Here is a 20,103-nt window from a genome sequence, read left to right as displayed (position 1 = left end):
TTTTGGGAGTGTCCCACGGGCCTTTTCGCAAGCTCAAAACGTGCCATTTTGTTTTTTGCTGAAAGTAATGGCTTTCTTCTGGCCACTCTGCCATAAAGCCCAACTTTATGGAGCGTACTGCTTATTGTTGTCCTATGTACAGATACTTAAGTCTCTGCTGTGGAACTCTGCAGCTCCTCCAGGGTTACCTTAGGTCTCTGTGTTGCCTCTCTGATTAATGCCCTCCTTGCCCAGTCCATGAGTTATGGTGGGCGGCCGTCTCTTGGCAGGTTTGCTGTTGTGCCATGTTCTTTCCATTTGGTTATGATAGATTTAATGGTGCTCCTGGGGATCATCAAAGATATGGATATTTTTTTATAACCTAAACCTGACTTGTACTTCTCAACAACATTGTCCCTTACTTGTTTGGAGAGTTCCTTGGTCTTCATGGCAGTGTTTGGTTAGTGGTGCCTCTTGCTTAGGTGTTGCAGCCTCTGGGGCCTTTCACAAAAGGTGTGTATATGTAATGACAGATCATGTGACACTCAGATTGCACACAGGTGGACATCATTTCACTAATTATGTGACTTCTGAAGGTAATTGGTTGCACCAGAGCTTTTTATGGGCTTCATAACAAAGGGGGTGAATACATACGCACATGCCACTTTTCTGTTTTCTATATAGTTTTATGTATATATTTTTCTCATTTCACTTCACCAACTTAGACTATTGTGTTCTGATCCATCACATAAAATTCAGATTAATAAAACATTGAACTTAAGGCTGTAATGTAACAAAATAGGTCAAAAGTCAAGGGGGGTGTATAATTTTGTATAACTGTATAAGCTCCAGAAATGAAATAAAAATGGATATAAAGGATCCAGAGCCAAGTTCTCCTGGCAGTCTGATCCTCCTCCAGACACGTCACAGAGGGCAAGTGCCGTCATTGATCATCTATCACCGGCATGCTACGCGTGCTATGTATGCGCAGTGTTTTAAAGTGACTTAACACCAGAGCACTTCAAATCATTGACGTGGTTATGGTGCATTGAGTAACCATTTAATGTTAGAACCTACATGAGTCAGTAGATACACAGTGAGCTGTATTCCAATAAAATTCATTATGTAAAAGTAACCCCTCCCTGCTGAAGTTGGCCTTTCATATTGCACAGGGAATTAGATTAACTCACCCCAAGTTCCCCTCGGGCGATCCAGCAATAAAATTACAAACATCCCACCTATATTAACCAGTTAGTAAACGCAGCTTAATTAGTGCAGCTAAGACCGTCGTGACTTTGGAGATATTCCTCCACCCCTGCTGGTTACACCATAGATTCGATACAGAGTATAACGACAAAGAGTCATAGCGGAGCCATAGCGGATTAGCATGTGGCATCCATGAAAATATCATTATTAATAAGGTCCCGGCGTTACTCGACAAAGATAAAGGCGTGCAAAGGTCCACGTCATCCCGTGAAGGTGATGAGATATTCGGGATACGCCTGGATATCGTTGAAGATGACGTACATGGAAGGTTGTTGAAGGTAATCGGTTACACTGTCATACAGATCTGTAGGATCGAGTGTACTTTTGGCTGGTGGTGTAATCATTCCAGGCTGGCCCTGGCAGCAGACCCCGGTTAACACTCTGGCCAGATACATGAATTTCTGATTCTGTGCGTCAGGTTTTGAATAGGTGCTGGAGGCTGAGTAACTCGCATTAACTGCAAAGTAAGTCCCGTTCCCGATGGCAGCCGCTGGGGAGAGAACAAAGAATAATATTAAGTATTTTAGTATCCATTTTATAAAACACAAGCTTATGATTTGCTTAACATAGTGGGGGTCCTGGTTCAAGGGACTGCCAGCATTTACTGTAAACAAACGGAATGTGGGGTCTAGACAGGTTGTGTTCAGGCCTGGCTTTCCCATTAAGCAGAGTAGATTGGCGCATGCCTGATGGGGCTACTACTCTGCCTGTTAAAAGCCTGAACACAGCGATCTGTGCATGGCCCCGCCCCCTCAGACTGATCACAGCAATCGGTGCATGGCCCCGCCCCCTCAGACTGAACACAGCGATCGGTGCATGGCCCCGCCCCCTCAGACTGAACACAGCGATCGGTGCATGGCCCCGCCCCCTCAGACTGATCACAGCGATCGGTGCATGGCCCCGCCCCCTCAGACTGAAAATAGCGATCGGTGCATGGCCCCGCCCCCTCAGACTGAACACAGCGATCTGTGCATGTGTAGCGGTACTTACCCTCTCCAGGGGCTGGGCAAGGTCCTCCTTCTCCGCCACACGCCGTCCTGCATCTGAAAGGGAGGCGTGCACGGACCGCGAGAAGGGGCCACGTGATGCGCCTGGTACTGGGAGCGTGCCGCGAGTAGCAGGCGCGCCTTTAAAGGGACAGTGGGAGCAAAAAAATAAAAAGGTCTCCCATTGGCCCATGTCAATCCACATTCCCCATACTCTCCGGTATTGGGGGCATGGATATGACAAGGGCCAATCAAATCAATCTAATAGGTATTTATACTCACCTTCCCTTAGCTCCCTGCCCTATCGTGGTTTCTGGTTCAGTTCCCTTTAGTGCTTGTATTGTTCAGTTGTGTTTTTTTGGTGCTTGACCTTGGCTTTGTTCCTGACTCCGTTTTCTCTTTATCCTTGCTTGTCTTGTTCGCCGCTTTGCTTTCCTGTGTACCAGTCCTTGGCTTGTTCTAGTTTACGCTGTCTCTCTGTCCCCTTGACCTCGGCTCATTCTGGACTCTGTCTTTTCTTGTCCTCGTCAAGTCCGGCCATTCTAAGGTCCGGTAAGACGTATCTTGTTTTCTTGCCTCTAGACTATTGTTGCATGTTGGGGTATATTACTGTGACAGCATGGCCCCGCCCCCTCAGACTGAACATGGCGATCTGTACATGGCCCCGCCCCCTCAGACTGAACACAGTAGTCGGTGCATGGCCCCGCCCCCTCAGACTGAACACAGTGACCTGTACATGGCCCCGCCCCCTCAGACTAAACACAGCGATCTGTGCATGACCCCGCCCCCTCAGACGGAACACAGCGATCTGTGCATGGCCCCGCCCCCTCAGACTGAACACAGCGATCTGTACATGGCCCCGCCCCCTCAGACTGAACACAGCAATCTGTGCTTGGCCCCGCCCCCTCAGACCGAACACAGCGATTTATTACAATGATAGAGTCTCTTTAGATACATTTTTCATGACGGACTGAAAGACTAATTTCTCACCGTTTTTCCCTGCGTAGCTGCGATTGAATCCGTGGTGATTTACTTTTGTTACTGTGTTGGGGTCTGTACCATGAAACAGCTGCTTCTCGTTGTTTGTGCTTTTGTTTTTCGCGTCAATATTGTTCTTCCGTATCTGGTAATTCTGCCAGAGGTGTTTGTTCTGGACTCTCTCAATCTACAATAACAGACAAGAGAGAAGATTTTAAAGCAATAACATACTGGGATTAAATTAACCATAACCACTGTCTCTATTGCTGGGAACAGAAAACATTAATAGTATAATCTAAACAGTTTCCGTTTCAGTAAAACCAATTATATAAAAAGTCGAGCAATGAACATTAAGGTGAGAGTTCCCACACCAACAAAATAAATTATACAAATACTTATGCAGCCAGTAGATGGTGCCACACGGTCATCAGATCAAATAATGCTCGGAAAAAAAGGAAATGTACAACTAGTGCAGATCTTTTAACAGATTCAATAATAAATACATTTAAGTTTGCTGAAAATGACTTGTGATAGTCAAAAAATGCAAATCCGCCGTACTTATGCCCTCCCCCGACTGGATTAGAAAAAAATTGTCAATGTATCTATATAGCACCAGGTTTGTATCCCAGCCATTGCCTGAACCCATATGTTTGGTTTCTCAATGTGCCAGAAATAAGTTGGCATTGCTGAGAGCGAACCTGGTGCTCATTGCAGGACCACATTTTTGCAAGTACAAATCATTCTGGAACCAAAAATAATTATTTTCCAAAATCAAATTGTATAGAATCCAAAATGAATTGGATTTGATTACAGGGATAGGATGCAGTAGTGTCTAGAAAGTGTTCTGTTGCTCCTAAATCATGTCTCATAGGAGTATATAGAGCAGAAACATCCATTTTAACCAAGAGAAAACATTTCTTTACGTTGGACATTGCTCCTGGAGTACATTGGTTGTGTCCCTTAAATAAGAAGGATATTTCTTTACTAGAGGTCAGAGTAAATTGTCTACATTCTCAGATAACCTGCATGATAGAGTTTACGCCCAAAATAATGGGTCTACCTGGGGGTTGGGTCATGTCCTTGTTCATTTTTGGGAGAAAGTAGAAAATTTGGATTTTCTCGTATTCTTTTCTTTCAAACTTAGGACTCCACCTTGGAATACTTTTCAATCAAGGATTGCCTTAATTGCCTCCAATGGAACTGTGTTCCGCTGGCAAGATCTTTGAGCAGGCACTCAGGTGGTTGCTGTTTCTTGCCTCCACTGCCTTCTCGAAGAATAACAACCTGCAAAATGTTCCAACACTCCGGATCCTGATGATTCTACAAAGTGGGGTAGAACTGAACGCAGGCGATGATGGAAGTCCAGCAGTGTTCGGGAGTTTCTGTGTCCGATTTTTAGTTCTATGAGATTCATGCCCAAACACCGCTGCCTGCGTTCACGGGAACAAAATGGTCACCACCTCGTGGTCGTTCATACGAAAAGCGGCCACCCAGATGAACACTGCGGTGGAAATTGCTACAAAGTATCAATTGGGCTTAACAAGCTCCCAGGTGGTCTCTGGTTCGTGCGACTGTTCGGTTCCCGAACCATATAATCCCAATTGCACGAACAGAGCCTTTTTAAAGTATATTAGCCAAGATCTATTGCAGGGGCCATAGTCCTGAGGCAGGAGGCTGGCAAGTAGGCTCCTCCAGGATCCCGTGGCGAGGTTCTGTTCACCACATGTACCATCTCTATATGATTCAAGTCCTTTTGAGCATTGTTAGACGGTACGACAACATTTTTCATAAAATATTATTTTAACCCCTTAAGGACCAAACTTCTGGAATAAAAGGGAATCATGACATGTCACACATGGCATGTGTCCTTAAGGGGTTAAACACAAATTCCTAGTAAATCTATTTAAATCAATATAGAATTAAAACTTATACTAACCCTTAGAAGGTGCAAACTTTAAAACTTTATTCAGCAGAGAGATGTCATCTTTTCCTAACTTTTAGATAAATTAAAAAATTCCTGTGGGTGCGATTTCTTTATTGATATCTATTCTGCTCCTTTTTGCTCTATTTTCCCCTATAGTTCTTCCCCCTCTTTTCTCCTTAATCATTCTTTTTATTAGCTGTAGCTTTTGAGATAGATTTATTGCGCTATAATCATAACGAAAAGCAATATTACTACAACAACCTGACATTTTCTTGACTTAAATTAAAGTTGTTTTCACTCGCAAATAGAAAAAAAAACAAAAAACATGCAAACTGAAAGCATTATGTAAACGAGCGGTTTGTCCTGTGTACTACTCTTCTAGGGGATTTTTTGTCACTGTCCAACAACAGTCAGCAAGCATAGAAGCGTTCCACCTTCCCTAATATCTTCTTTCCTTTGCTGAAATGTCTTGTAACCGGTCACCGTGCCCATCACTCACTGCACAGCAGCTGTCATGGAAGAAGTCCAGATCAGAGTCGAGTAAGTTGTTTTTTGAGGGACATGCTGTAGCCCAATTGCTGCTACTTTTCGGGTAGGTTGTGTGACAGAACAACTTGTCACTTATTAAACTTTTCATTCGGTTATAACCCTGGTTGTTCAGTTACTGAATAAAGAGCGTTTTCCCCTTTTATACCTCCCGAACCCAGACCACCCCCTGGCTCATTAACTTCATATAACCCACTCATTATTGTTATGGAACCCATTAACTTAAGTGCTCTTCTGGGTGGCCGCCATTCGGATGAATGAACGCACGTGGACTGGCGGCCATTTTGTCTCACCAATACAGGCAGCGGTACATGGAAAGCATTGAACTGATATCGGACAGCTACCTCGCGAACACCACCTGCTCCTTCCCCAAATAGGCCAGGAGAGCACTTTTCTGGACAAGAACTTATATGAACAAGAGGAACATTCCCTCGTTAGACCCAGGGGAGAGCATTCGGTTTTATGCATACAGGAACTACCAAAAGGTGACTGGCCGCAGCCTATTTCATCATGAGCCGTCCGGTCAAAAAACTTTCCCCAAATGGATCCGGTTTCTATTTGGACAACTTGGGCGCTCGGATCCAGGCTATCCAGGGATATAAGACTTGCGGGGTTCCTGTGAAAATTGAGTGTGGTTTCGGGGTATTTTCTGTGCAGTTCCCTGTAACGGACAGATAATTGAGTTACAGGTGTTTGGCTTGATTATCTCCCAGACACAGGGACGTTTGTATTTCTTTGTATGGAGACCCCATGCAGGGGATCTGTGTAGAAATTGAGTGCGTTTTGTCCTGAATAAACTAGTTTATTCCCTGCATTAAGTTTTGGCTAATGTCTGGGGGGGTAGGGGAGAAGCTAGAACACGCTCTCCTGCTATAATCACTGAAGACTGCACTGACTGAGATCCTTGGAAAGGGGAAAGGACATCCTTGGTGGCGAGACTTGTGTCCCTACTCGAGTGGCTGCCACAGGTTGTTTGTCAACTCTTCAGTTACACAAGAAGCCATGCTCAACACATTTAAAAGCTTCTCAAACCTCGAGGACTAGCCGAAGGTTTTCATCCATAAGACGTTCATGATGAAATTGGCTTCTGGAGGGTGACCTCACAGGCAGATCGACCCCATGTGGCACTGGTCAGATAACTGGCGAGATGTTGGGGATTCCACACTCGTCTTTTTTTTTTCTTGACATATTTAATAGGAGGTACCATGCAGGAATAGCAGTCATTTATATAATTTGTGGACTCTCTCCAACTCATTAGAATGAAAAAAGGCACTGAACGTCTTTTATTTAACAAACCATCCACATATATTCACAGAATATGTATTGCAGCAAATATGAAGTGCCCAGGGTTTGTCCTGGTCCTCAACTGGATGCCAAAATAACGCGATAGACTGTCTTTACGAGTGGAGTAACTGGGTGATTCTGCCACATCACCGCACACATAGCATAATGTCAACACATTTACGTGGAATCCTGGCTTTTAACATCACGCCAAACAAAAAAACAACATTCTAACCTTCACTTCATGCAAACAATACACAAAACAAGTCTGACAGTAATTCATCATTCCTGTACTCAGGTTACCCTATGTCATCATAAATGAGCTATATCACAGAACCGATAACAGTTTTAAATATTCTTTTTTCACACTCTGAAATCAATTAAATGTAAGTAATTTGAAGTCAGAAACATTTTCATTGTTGAGCAGTATCACCTAACGTCAGTCAGGACACAGTAAGTGGAATTGGTAGATATGGCTGAATTGGTGTAATGGAGGGAATATGGAATATGACTGGGGCAATAATTATAGCCGTATTTGGATGAATTTAGAGACCTGCATTGGCCTATGGGGGGCAGCACTCTATATAATACCATTGGTAGAGTTTACAGGGTGATATAAGTTGGGGACACAGAGCAGGGGAAGCAGTGTGTGTCCGTATAGAATGTGGGGGGCATTGTGGGTGTGTCCGTATAGAATGTGGGGGGCATTGTGGGTGTGTCCGTATAGAATGTGGGGGGCATTGTGGGTGTGTCTGTATAGGATGTGGGGGGCATTGTGGGTGTGTCTGTATAGGATGTGGGGGGCATTGTGGGTGTGTCTGTATAGGATGTGGGGGGCATTGTGGGTGTGTCTGTATAGGATGTGGGGGGCATTGTGTGTGTGTCTGTGAGGGATGGGGTGCATTGTGTGTGTGTCCGTATAGAATGTGGGGGGCATTGTGGGTGTGTCTGTATAGAATGTGGGGGGCATTGTGGGTGTGTCTGTATAGGATGTGGGGAGCATTGTGGGTGTGTCTGTATAGGATGTGGGGGGCATTGTGGGTGTGTCTGTATAGGATGTGGGGGGCATTGTGGGTGTGTCTGTATAGGATGTGGGGGGCATTGTGGGTGTGTCTGTATAGGATGTGGGGGGCATTGTGGGTGTGTCTGTATAGGATGTGGGGGGCATTGTGGGTGTGTCTGTATAGGATGTGGGGGGCATTCTGGGTGGGGGAGCATCTTGTTCTTGGACCCAGACAGAGCAATGTCTTGGTCAGGCCACGTCACATTTAGAAATGCACCACCTTTTTTGTTTGTTTATTTCTGTTTTATCACCGTTTTCAGAGTTTACCGAGGTGTTGGTGGTTAGGGTACCACTATTGTTTTTGTATTGGCATGGTCACATTTACACAGAAAGAACGACTTTACATTAGAAGAGAGATAATTACCTTCAGTATTCTCATACGACAAGTTCTTGCAAACAGCGTCTGGACATTTGTGTATTCTGGTGTGGAGGTATTCAGCTGCACCAATTTCACCAGACTGTTACCCATCGGGTCCCAATCTGCAGGTAACTCTAAGGACTCTCCTTCTGGAAAACACAATATGGTCTAAATAAGTCACTAAAAACCATGAAAAGAGAAGTGAAACACAATAGTAATACTCTCTGCCATGAGAGGTCTACCCTATCTGCAACCAGGTTCTGCTGCATGGAGTAACATGGGATGCCAATAGGGACTTCTGCTGCATGCCACCAGGGGAATCTGAGGGTTCTGCTCCATGGGAATAATGTGGGGTGCCATTACAGGGTTCAGAGGGTTAATATGGGGTGCCATGAAGGTGTTCAGAGGATTCTGCAGCATAGGGTAACCTAGGGTGCCAACAGGTGGTCCAGAACGTTCTGCCACTTGGGGTGACATCAGGAGGCTTCTGTTCATGTAGTAACATGGAGTGCCATCAGGGGATTCAGAGGGTTCTGCTGGCACACCCTGTTAGCAGATGGTTCTATTCCATGGGGTGCCATCCTGGGGTTCAGAGGATTCTGCTGCATGATGTAATATCAGGGGGCTCAGAAGATTTTGCCGCATGGGGTAATATGGGGTGTCATCAGGGATTTCTGCTCCATGGGGTACCATCAGAAGGTTCAGAGGCTTTTGACACATGGGATATAAAGTAGGGTGCCATCAAGGAGTTCTGCTCCATTGGGTAATATTAGGTGCCATCAGGGTTTAAGAACATTCTGCTGCATTGGGTAACACAGGATGCCACCGTGGTCTCTAATGCAGTGTTAAGGCCCCCCAAGTCACACTACACACACACACGCACATATATTATTATTATTATGGTATTTATATCGCGCCATCAAATTCCACAGAGCTTTACAGTGGATGGATGAACAGACATGTAGTTGTAACCAGACAAGTTGGACACACAGGAACAGAGGGGTTGAAGGCCCTGCTCAATCAGCTTACATGCTAGAGGGAGTGGGGTAAAATTACACAAAAAGGTAAGGATAGTATTAAACTAGTGACAGTTGCAGAAAAGGAATCAGTCAGGAGCTATAAAACAGTTTAATTAATACGCTTTTATGAAGAAGTGGGTTTTTAAAGATTTTTTGAAGGAGTGGAGACTGGGTGGGCATCTAACGGAGGAGGGAAGCAAGTTCCACAGGAACAGTGCAGCCCTCGAGAAATCTTGAAGGCGAGCATCAGAGGTGGGAGTACTGACAGAAGATAGACTTAAGTCTTCAGAAGATAGACTTAAGTCTGACAGAAGGGTGAGGCATGGGAGGTGTGGGCGGACAGGAAGATGAGCCTCGCTGCCGCATTCATTATGGACTGTAACGGCGCAAGTTGGGAGCACGTAAGACCACTGAGAAGCGGATTACAGTAGTCAAGGCGAGAAAGGACAGTAGAATGGACCAACACCTTAGTCACATCTGGCGATAAGTAGGGGCGGATGCGCGCAATGTTTTTGAGATGGAAATGACAGGATTTGGCGATAGATTGAACATGAGGTTTGAAGGATATAAATAAATAAAACACATCACTCCAGTATCAACACTCAGTAAACTATACAAGAAACAGTGTAGTGGAATGGATGCCCTAACTACATGTGGCGGAACCCACCTCGCCACTGGACATTGGAGGGGCCTGGCTGCCTGCCTCTTACCCGCTGACTATGGCCCCTGGAAAACTGGTACATTTAAAGATTTATATTTGGGCTTGTTATACTGTATATTGCTGCTACTGGCCCTTTTAACAGCATCTATGGACACATTGGGACTTTTGGGACTACTGTCCCTTTAAGACTGTGAAGCATATTCGAGTGTACTGCCTGTAATATTATATATGTATTTATAGATGTGTTAAGTTTATCCTGGGTGATTTGTATGCAGCATTCAACTGATTGTTCGGTAGAATCACTCCATTCAGTATATTGAGTGAAACTACCGAACAACCAGACCACCCAGGAATGAGTGTGCCTCCAATTACCGTTTGCAACAATGTTGCAAACAGGTAATTGGCAATCAGTGCAGTGTGGTCTGTGTCCTCTGGGTGGCCGCCATTCGGGAGCCCAACACGTGGCGGCGGCCATCTTAAACTACCGAACAGCGGTGTTTTGCCGTCGAGCGTCTGGAACTAAAATCGGACACTCGACTAGGCAAACACCGCTGAGACCTCCAGACTTCCAGGATTTCGTATAGAAACTACCGAATGGCCCGCCGTTCGGTAGAAAGAACCCCTCAAACAAGGGAATTCATTCAAACCCTCTCCAGGCTCTATAACACAGGCAATTCGCCTGTTTTCATTCCCTTGTTTGTGACCGACCGCAGGGCCAAAATGCATGGAACTGTTTTCGGATACTTTACCCATGCGGTCGGTCAAAACTTTGCCTGCTCATAACTCCCGAACCCCTGGTCCGATCTGGGTGATTTTTGAGTATGTTGCTCACCCAGATCAGGGCTATCAGGGGATACCTGTTTTAGGGGTGTATCATATGTATTTGGGGTACATCCAGGAATTGGGGAAAAATGTGTACTATATAATTGGATTAAGTGTTAATCTAAGGGGAGGAAAGGTGTGGGAGGTACATCCATGTGATTGGTCAATTTCATCCTCCCCCTGGGAGTGTCCTGTATGTACCTGTTTGTGAATAAAAGCCGGGCTGGATGAGCCAGTCCAGAGTTCCTGTTTTAACCTCAAAGTGATGTGTCGTCTCATTATTGGGGGAAGGATTGATTGTATGCTGTTCCAGCTGACTGCTAGGAGTACAGGCCTATTCGTATGGTTCCTATTCAATGGTCTACAGCATTCATACGCTTGGGAGAATTTAAAGGTTTCTCGGATTCGGTGATTATGGTGTCTGCCAGAGTGCTTGGAGTCCTCAGGAAGCACTAGGAGCATCCATTAACGGAGGTACCCAGTCGGGGTGCCAGGTGATCCGTTACATTGGTGGCTAGCGGTGGGATGGCGTCCTGGTGTGAGAGGAACAACACCCTGGAGACACAGGAATTATTATGGAGTGGCATAGAACCAGCGAGTCCCTGGACAGTGCTCCAGGTGGAAGAGGAGTTTAACCGGAGGTTACAGAACCTCTTAGCACCACTGGTAAAGCCAATAGTAGAGGCAACCAGGTTGGACTGCAGTGAGAGCGCACGACAAGAGATGTGGGAAGAAACCCTAGAGGGTGTCCAGCGTTGGCGAGGTGAGCGTCTTCCCAGCAAGGAGCAGCGATTACAAGCCAGAGTGGCCCTACGGATACCTATGCTGGGAGAACAGGCTCAGGAGGAATGGGTGATGCGACTTGATTCACTGGCATGGAGAGAACTGGGTCTCGAGGACGCATACCAAGCGCTACGTTGGTACGCGGTTCAGCGGGTGCCTGGAATGGCCAAATTTGGCAAACCCGAGGGCGAGGATTATAATGGCCCTGGCTTATTATGGGGGACATTTGCAGAACCAGAATTTGGGAGTGCGGCAGAGTCACGGCTTTGGGACATATTTGACTACAGAGAAGCTGTGCTGGATCTCCCTACGGCCGAGGACCTAAGGCCAGACTTGACTGAACTGGCTGTCCAGGAATGGGAGCTGGAGCAGGATTACCAACACCTGTTCAGCGCCAGTCAGTTACCATATGCCCCACAAGTACCAACAGAGCAGTGGGAGATCGAACAGAATTATGCGGACTTATATGATCCAGTGACACCGCCTGTCTCTAACCTGATGGGGCTTCTGGACTGTACACCATTGGGAGCGGTGAGTTTTGTTCCCCCTCCCCAACAACTAAGCCCGCCAGTAGGAGACCTGCATTTAGTACCCCCTACTGCCCAACCGGCCCCAGAAATGGGGGACCTTATCGACTGGTCCTGGGAAGACCCACAGATGGCAGGTGGAGATGGGACCGTGGTCTCTCTGCCGGCCCTACAGGGAGGCTGGGCAGTTGGCCCAGGTCCCCAGCGGCAGTGTGTAGTACAGGGGGCTGAAGGTGCCATCCTTGCTCCCCAGCGGCAGCCTAACACACCAAGGGGAGACAGTAAGCCCCACACCAGCACAGATGGGACCGTGGTCCCTGTGCCCAAGCTACAGGGAGCTGAAGGAGATGTCCTTGCTCCCCAGCGGCAGTCTACGGTTCAGGGAGAGGAGGTTGTTATTCCCTCTCCCCAGCGGCAGCCTAACACACCAAGGGGAGACAGTGAGCCCCACAACAGCACAGAGGAGACCGTGGTCTCTGTGCCCAAGTTACAGGGAGCTGAAGGAGCCGTCCTTGCTCCCCAGCGGCAGTCTACGGTTCAGGGAGAGGAATTGGTCATTCCCTCTCCCCAGCGGCCGCACAGCTCACCAAGGGGAGACAGTAAGCCCCACACCAGCACAGATGGGACCGTGGTCTCTGTGCCCAAGTTACAGGGAGCTGAAGGAGCCGTCCTTGCTCCCCAGCGGCAGTCTACGGTTCAGGGAGAGGAGTTTGTCATCCCCTCTCCCCAGCGGCAGCTTAGCACACCAAGGGGAGACAGTAAACCCCACAACCGTGCAGATGGGACCGTAGTCTCTGCACCTACACCACTGGGGATAGGGACAGTCGGTCCTAGTCCACAACAGCCAGACAAAATATCGGAAGGGGAGACAGTCGTTTTTCCCCAACCACAGCTTTGTTCAACCAGAGGAGAGGACACTCTGGGTACTTTTTCCCCAAGCCTTGGACCTACAACTGGACACAAGTGGCAGGGGGCCATCTGGACAACTACCCCATGTGAGGACAGCCAGCCGACTATCAGAGCCCCAGACCGACTGGAGGTCTGGAGTCTGGATAGTCTAAATGGGAAAGGGGAGAAATGTGGCGGAACCCACCTCGCCACTGGACATTGGAGGGGCCTGGCTGCCTGCCTCTTACCCGCTGACTATGGCCCCTGGAAAACTGGTACATTTAAAGATTTATATTTGGGCTTGTTATACTGTATATTGCTGCTACTGGCCCTTTTAACAGCATCTATGGACACATTGGGACTTTTGGGACTACTGTCCCTTTAAGACTGTGAAGCATATTCGAGTGTACTGCCTGTAATATTATATATGTATTTATAGATGTGTTAAGTTTATCCTGGGTGATTTGTATGCAGCATTCAACTGATTGTTCGGTAGAATCACTCCATTCAGTATATTGAGTGAAACTACCGAACAACCAGACCACCCAGGAATGAGTGTGCCTCCAATTACCGTTTGCAACAATGTTGCAAACAGGTAATTGGCAATCAGTGCAGTGTGGTCTGTGTCCTCTGGGTGGCCGCCATTCGGGAGCCCAACACGTGGCGGCGGCCATCTTAAACTACCGAACAGCGGTGTTTTGCCGTCGAGCGTCTGGAACTAAAATCGGACACTCGACTAGGCAAACACCGCTGAGACCTCCAGACTTCCAGGATTTCGTATAGAAACTACCGAATGGCCCGCCGTTCGGTAGAAAGAACCCCTCAAACAAGGGAATTCATTCAAACCCTCTCCAGGCTCTATAACACAGGCAATTCGCCTGTTTTCATTCCCTTGTTTGTGACCGACCGCAGGGCCAAAATGCATGGAACTGTTTTCGGATACTTTACCCATGCGGTCGGTCAAAACTTTGCCTGCTCATAACTCCCGAACCCCTGGTCCGATCTGGGTGATTTTTGAGTATGTTGCTCACCCAGATCAGGGCTATCAGGGGATACCTGTTTTAGGGGTGTATCATATGTATTTGGGGTACATCCAGGAATTGGGGAAAAATGTGTACTATATAATTGGATTAAGTGTTAATCTAAGGGGAGGAAAGGTGTGGGAGGTACATCCATGTGATTGGTCAATTTCATCCTCCCCCTGGGAGTGTCCTGTATGTACCTGTTTGTGAATAAAAGCCGGGCTGGATGAGCCAGTCCAGAGTTCCTGTTTTAACCTCAAAGTGATGTGTCGTCTCATTATTGGGGGAAGGATTGATTGTATGCTGTTCCAGCTGACTGCTAGGAGTACAGGCCTATTCGTATGGTTCCTATTCAATGGTCTACAGCATTCATACGCTTGGGAGAATTTAAAGGTTTCTCGGATTCGGTGATTATGGTGTCTGCCAGAGTGCTTGGAGTCCTCAGGAAGCACTAGGAGCATCCATTAACGGAGGTACCCAGTCGGGGTGCCAGGTGATCCGTTACACTACACTTTTATTCCCTTTTGTTTGGCTGTCCGTAAACCCCTGTTTGTTTACCGAACCAACTCTGTGTGGTCCCCTTGTTCACACCTTCTAATCACTGACCACCCCCGGCTGTTAGCCACAAATTGATCATTAGTAGTTTTTCCCCTGTGTGGCTGCCATTCGTATAACAGAACACACATGCTCCAAGAATTGGCGGCCATTTTGTCTCCTGAACGCAGGCAGTGGTACATGGTCGTCGATGGCATGGAACTATCTCTCGGATATGCAACCCCGTGAACACCCGGGAAACCTGTACTGCTGCCCATCTAACTTCCCGAACAGTTATGAGAATGGCTTTGGAACGGTTTTGGCGCATCACCTTGTGGCCGACCGGTCGAACTTCATTTGAATGGATTTCCTGGACCACCGAAGGGATCTGAGCGCTATTTTGACAAAGTGGGCGCTCAGACCTAAGCTATTCGGAGATATGACATTCTTGTGGTTCCCATGTAATTAAAATGTATTTTTATGAGAAATTGTAAAATTGTGTATGTTTTACTGTATGTATATAGTTTTCTCTCTCAATTATCTCTCAGAAACAGAGGATCCTGGGAGGAAAACTCTTGTAATGTTGATGTGGAGACCCCATGCTAGGGGTCAGTGCGTAAAAAGTCGTGTGTGGTCAAAATAAACTCAGTTGACTCCCAGATCTATGTGTCGTCTAGTTGCTGGGGGGAAAGTGTCTTGGATTATACTTCGGATTCTTTCAGCTTTGAGGAAGGAATAGCGGAGATACCCATGTGGTATTGGAGCTCCGCTACACACAGGAATGAGTGAAATGGAACTTTGAGAAGTTAAATGTTTTTAGTTTGTTGATACATAGGTGCCTAGATAATATTGGACAATATTGCTATTACTTACCATGTTTGTTCACTCGTACAATTTTTGCGCTGTTCCCGTGGCTGTCTGTGGCAGTTTTGCTTTGCATGTGGACAGTGAATGTTTTTCCGCTAATAACGACGGTGACTGTTGGTTTCTTCGCTTTGTCTACCTCCTCCAATTCCAAGCTAGTTAAATGATCAAATCTGTACAATCTTCCCTGATATTCGTATTTCCACTCCACCGTATTGCTGAGCAGTTCTGCCTCCTTCTCCCTGTTTTTCCGGTCCTTTAATTTGCCGATCATCTTCTGGATTTCAAGTACAGCACGCGCTGCATCTCTGCTGAGACCAGAAACTCGAACGCTCGAAGTGGCCGGTTTGTATTCCACGTGAACCTGTAACCTCTTTTGCAGTTCGGAAAATTTCTCCAGGTCTGAAACGTCAAAATCTGCAACCAGTTCATCTTCTATCAAGTTCTCCGACTGCTCATCCAGAATCCGCTTTAGAAGCCAGGATTCCGCAGCCACCAGATTCGCGCTGCTTTCTGCACAGAGGTCAAATATGGCCGGATCGATGTTATCCATTAACTGAAAGGCTGACAGTTTTTGTGGAGGGGGTTTCTTTTCAGGAATAAGCCAGGCTGTAAAACAAAACAAAAAACAAACAAACTAAAATCACCATTTACAAGACACGGCATGAATCCATGATTTGTGAATAAATTGGCAATCTCATAGTGCAGCTAGTACAGTGCCCTATATTTAATCTTAGAAACCATAAAATCATGTTGATTTAGTGATGGGGCTCTAATTATTAAGAGTGCACCATCAGAGCGCACTGTACCGCAGTGTGTCCACTATCTGCATGGAAAGCCCTTACAGCAATGCTCCAAGCACCATAACCACGATTGTCTTCCCTTAACTAACCAAGTCTGATATAGCTGTGAGCGCCTGGTGGGACGTGGGTTCTAACACAGTTTGACAAATTACTCTGGGAGGCTACATTGTGCTCCGAGCAAAAAAAAAAAAACACTACAGCAGGCTTGGAGCTTTTCTCTCACCCAAACCTGGCTAGGAGAGATCCTGGAGACAGTAACTCCTTTCACTGCCAGCCAGGTATCGCCACTCCCAGCCAGATATTACCAGGCAAAAGTGCATGGTTTCGCTTTAAAAAAAGCTATTTTCCCCCCAGAAATGAAGAGGTGCAGTCATTGAATGGATTATGTACTACCAGGGCCTTTGCTCACAATGATTAAGACAAGGATCAGAACTTACAGGCCATTTTCTGAAACAGTGATAGTTGCTGCGGCACGACGGAGCCTTCCTTCTGTTTCATACTCTTATAGAAGTCGTTTATCATCGGTTTTTGGAAAATGACGACTTTCACAATCTGAATCCTCCGGGCCAATCTTTTATTCACAAAATCTGCAACAGCATCCAACATGGCATCAGCCACGAGGGTAGCAGGCACAGCGCCTGCACCTAGTGTAATGATAACAGAAAGCATTAAACACACAGCGCCTGCACCCAGTGTAACGATAACAGAAAGCATTAAACACACAGCGCCTGCACCCAGTGTAACGATAACAGAAAGCATTAAACACACAGCGCCTGCACCCAGTGTAACGATAACAGAAAGCATTAAACACACAGCGCCTGCACCCAGTGTAACGATAACAGAAAGCATTAAACACACAGCGCCTGCACCCAGTGTAACGATAACAGAAAGCATTAAACACACAGCACCTGCACCTAGTGTAATGATAACAGAAAGCATTAAACACACAGCGCCTGCACCCAGTGTAATGATAACAGAAAGCATTAAACACACAGCGCCTGCACCCAGTGTAATGATAACAGAAAGCATTAAACACACAGCGCCTGTACCCAGTGTAATGATAACAGAAAGTATTAAACACACAGCGCCTGCACCCAGTGTAACGATAACAGAAAGCATTAAACACACAGCGCCTGCACCCAGTGTAACGATAACAGAAAGCATTAAACACACAGCGCCTGCACCCAGTGTAACGATAACAGAAAGCATTAAACACACAGCGCCTGCACCCAGTGTAATGATAACAGAAAGCATTAAACACACAGCGCCTGCACCCAGTGTAACGATAACAGAAAGCATTAAACACACAGCGCCTGCACCCAGTGTAATGATAACAGAAAGCATTAAACACACAGCGCCTGCACCCAGTGTAATGATAACAGAAAGCATTAAACACACAGCGCCTGCACCCAGTGTAACGATAACAGAAAGCATTAAACACCCAGCGCCTGCACCCAGTGTAACGATAACAGAAAGCATTAAACACACAGCGCCTGCACCCAGTGTAATGATAACAGAAAGCATTAAACACACAGCGCCTGCACCCAGTGTAATGATAACAGAAAGCATTAAACACACAGCGCCTGCACCCAGTGTAATGATAACAGAAAGCATTAAACACACCGCGCCTGCACCCAGTGTAACGATAACAGAAAGCATTAAACACCCAGCGCCTGCACCCAGTGTAATGATAACAGAAAGCATTAAACACACAGCGCCTGCACCCAGTGTAATGATAACAGAAAGCATTAAACACACAGCGCCTGCACCCAGTGTAATGATAACAGAAAGCATTAAACACCCAGCGCCTGCACCCAGTGTAATGATAACAGAAAGCATTAAACACACAGCGCCTGCACCCAGTGTAACGATAACAGAAAGTATTAAACACACAGCGCCTGCACCCAGTGTAATGATAACAGAAAGCATTAAACACACAGCGCCTGCACCCAGTGTAACGATAACAGAAAGTATTAAACACACAGCGCCTGCACCCAGTGTAACGATAACAGAAAGCATTAAACACACAGCGCCTGCACCTAGTGTAATGATAACAGAAAGTATTAAACACACAGCGCCTGCACCCAGTGTAATGATAACAGAAAGCATTAAACACCCAGCGCCTGCACCCAGTGTAACGATAACAGAAAGCATTAAACACACAGCGCCTGCACCCAGAGTAACGATAACAGAAAGCATTAAACACACAGCGCCTGCACCCAGTGTAATGATAACAGAAAGCATTAAACACACAGCGCCTGCACCCAGTGTAATGATAACAGAAAGCATTAAACACACAGTGCCTGCACCCAGTGTAACGATAACAGAAAGCATTAAACACCCAGCGCCTGCACCCAGTGTAACGATAACAGAAAGCATTAAACACACAGCGCCTGCACCCAGTGTAATGATAACAGAAAGCATTAAACACACAGCGCCTGCACCCAGTGTAACGATAACAGAAAGTATTAAACACACAGCGCCTGCACCCAGTGTAATGATAACAGAAAGCATTAAACACACAGCGCCTGCACCCAGTGTAATGATAACAGAAAGCATTAAACACACAGTGCCTGCACCCAGTGTAATGATAACAGAAAGCATTAAACACACAGCGCCTGCACCCAGTGTAACGATAACAGAAAGCATTAAACACACAGCGCCTGCACCCAGTGTAATGATAACAGAAAGCATTAAACACACAGCGCCTGCACCCAGTGTAATGATAACAGAAAGCATTAAACACACAGCGCCTGCACCCAGGGTAACGATAACAGAAAGCATTAAACACACAGCGCCTGCACCCAGTGTAATGATAACAGAAAGCATTAAACACACAGCGCCTGCACCCAGTGTAACGATAACAGAAAGCATTAAACACACAGCGCCTGCACCCAGTGTAACGATAACAGAAAGCATTAAACACACAGCGCCTGCACCCAGTGTAACGATAACAGAAAGCATTAAACACACAGCGCCTGCACCCAGTGTAATGATAACAGAAAGCATTAAACACACAGCGCCTGCACCCAGTGTAACGATAACAGAAAGTATTAAACACACAGCGCCTGCACCCAGTGTAATGATAACAGAAAGCATTAAACACACAGCGCCTGCACCCAGTGTAATGATAACAGAAAGCATTAAACACACAGCGCCTGCACCCAGGGTAACGATAACAGAAAGCATTAAACACACAGCGCCTGCACCCAGTGTAACGATAACAGAAAGCATTAAACACACAGCGCCTGCACCCAGTGTAACGATAACAGAAAGCATTAAACACACAGCGCCTGCACCCAGTGTAACGATAACAGAAAGCATTAAAAACACAGCGCCTGTACCCAGGGTAACGATAACAGAAAGCATTAAACACACAGCGCCTGCACCCAGTGTAATGATAACAGAAAGCATTAAACACACAGCGCCTGCACCCAGGGTAACGATAACAGAAAGCATTAAACACACAGCGCCTGCACCCAGTGTAACGATAACAGAAAGCATTAAACACACAGCGCCTGCACCCAGTGTAACGATAACAGAAAGCATTAAACACACAGCGCCTGCACCCAGTGTAATGATAACAGAAAGTATTAAACACACAGCGCCTGCACCCAGTGTAACGATAACAGAAAGCATTAAACACACAGCGCCTGCACCCAGTGTAACGATAACAGAAAGCATTAAACACACAGCGCCTGCACCCAGTGTAACGATAACAGAAAGCATTAAACACACAGCGCCTGCACCCAGTGTAACGATAACAGAAAGCATTAAACACACAGCGCCTGCACCCAGT

At 46.4% G+C, this 20,103-nt stretch overlaps 1 protein-coding gene across 1 annotated transcript in view; it reads right to left on the bottom strand.

The window, feature by feature from the left end:
* Positions 1-712: 712 nt before the first annotated feature.
* LOC134571092 (protein mono-ADP-ribosyltransferase PARP14-like) overlaps positions 713-20,103 on the bottom strand; it is an 87,119-nt gene continuing 67,728 nt past the window's right edge. Inside the window, exons 13-19 of the mRNA XM_063429157.1 lie at positions 16,742-16,948; positions 15,511-16,110; positions 8,388-8,530; positions 3,222-3,396; positions 1,439-1,735; positions 1,073-1,400; positions 713-755 (exon numbers count right to left, since the gene is read on the bottom strand). Of these exons, the coding sequence (XP_063285227.1) occupies positions 1,446-1,735; positions 3,222-3,396; positions 8,388-8,530; positions 15,511-16,110; positions 16,742-16,948 (1,415 nt within the window). The 3' untranslated portion in view covers positions 713-755; positions 1,073-1,400; positions 1,439-1,445. The remainder of the gene's footprint in view (positions 756-1,072; positions 1,401-1,438; positions 1,736-3,221; positions 3,397-8,387; positions 8,531-15,510; positions 16,111-16,741; positions 16,949-20,103) is intronic.

The sequence above is a fragment of the Pelobates fuscus genome, chromosome 8, assembly GCF_036172605.1.
Source record: "Pelobates fuscus isolate aPelFus1 chromosome 8, aPelFus1.pri, whole genome shotgun sequence".
In the NCBI taxonomy this organism is placed as follows: domain Eukaryota; kingdom Metazoa; phylum Chordata; class Amphibia; order Anura; family Pelobatidae; genus Pelobates; species Pelobates fuscus.
This window is presented reverse-complemented; position numbering and strand designations above follow the sequence as displayed.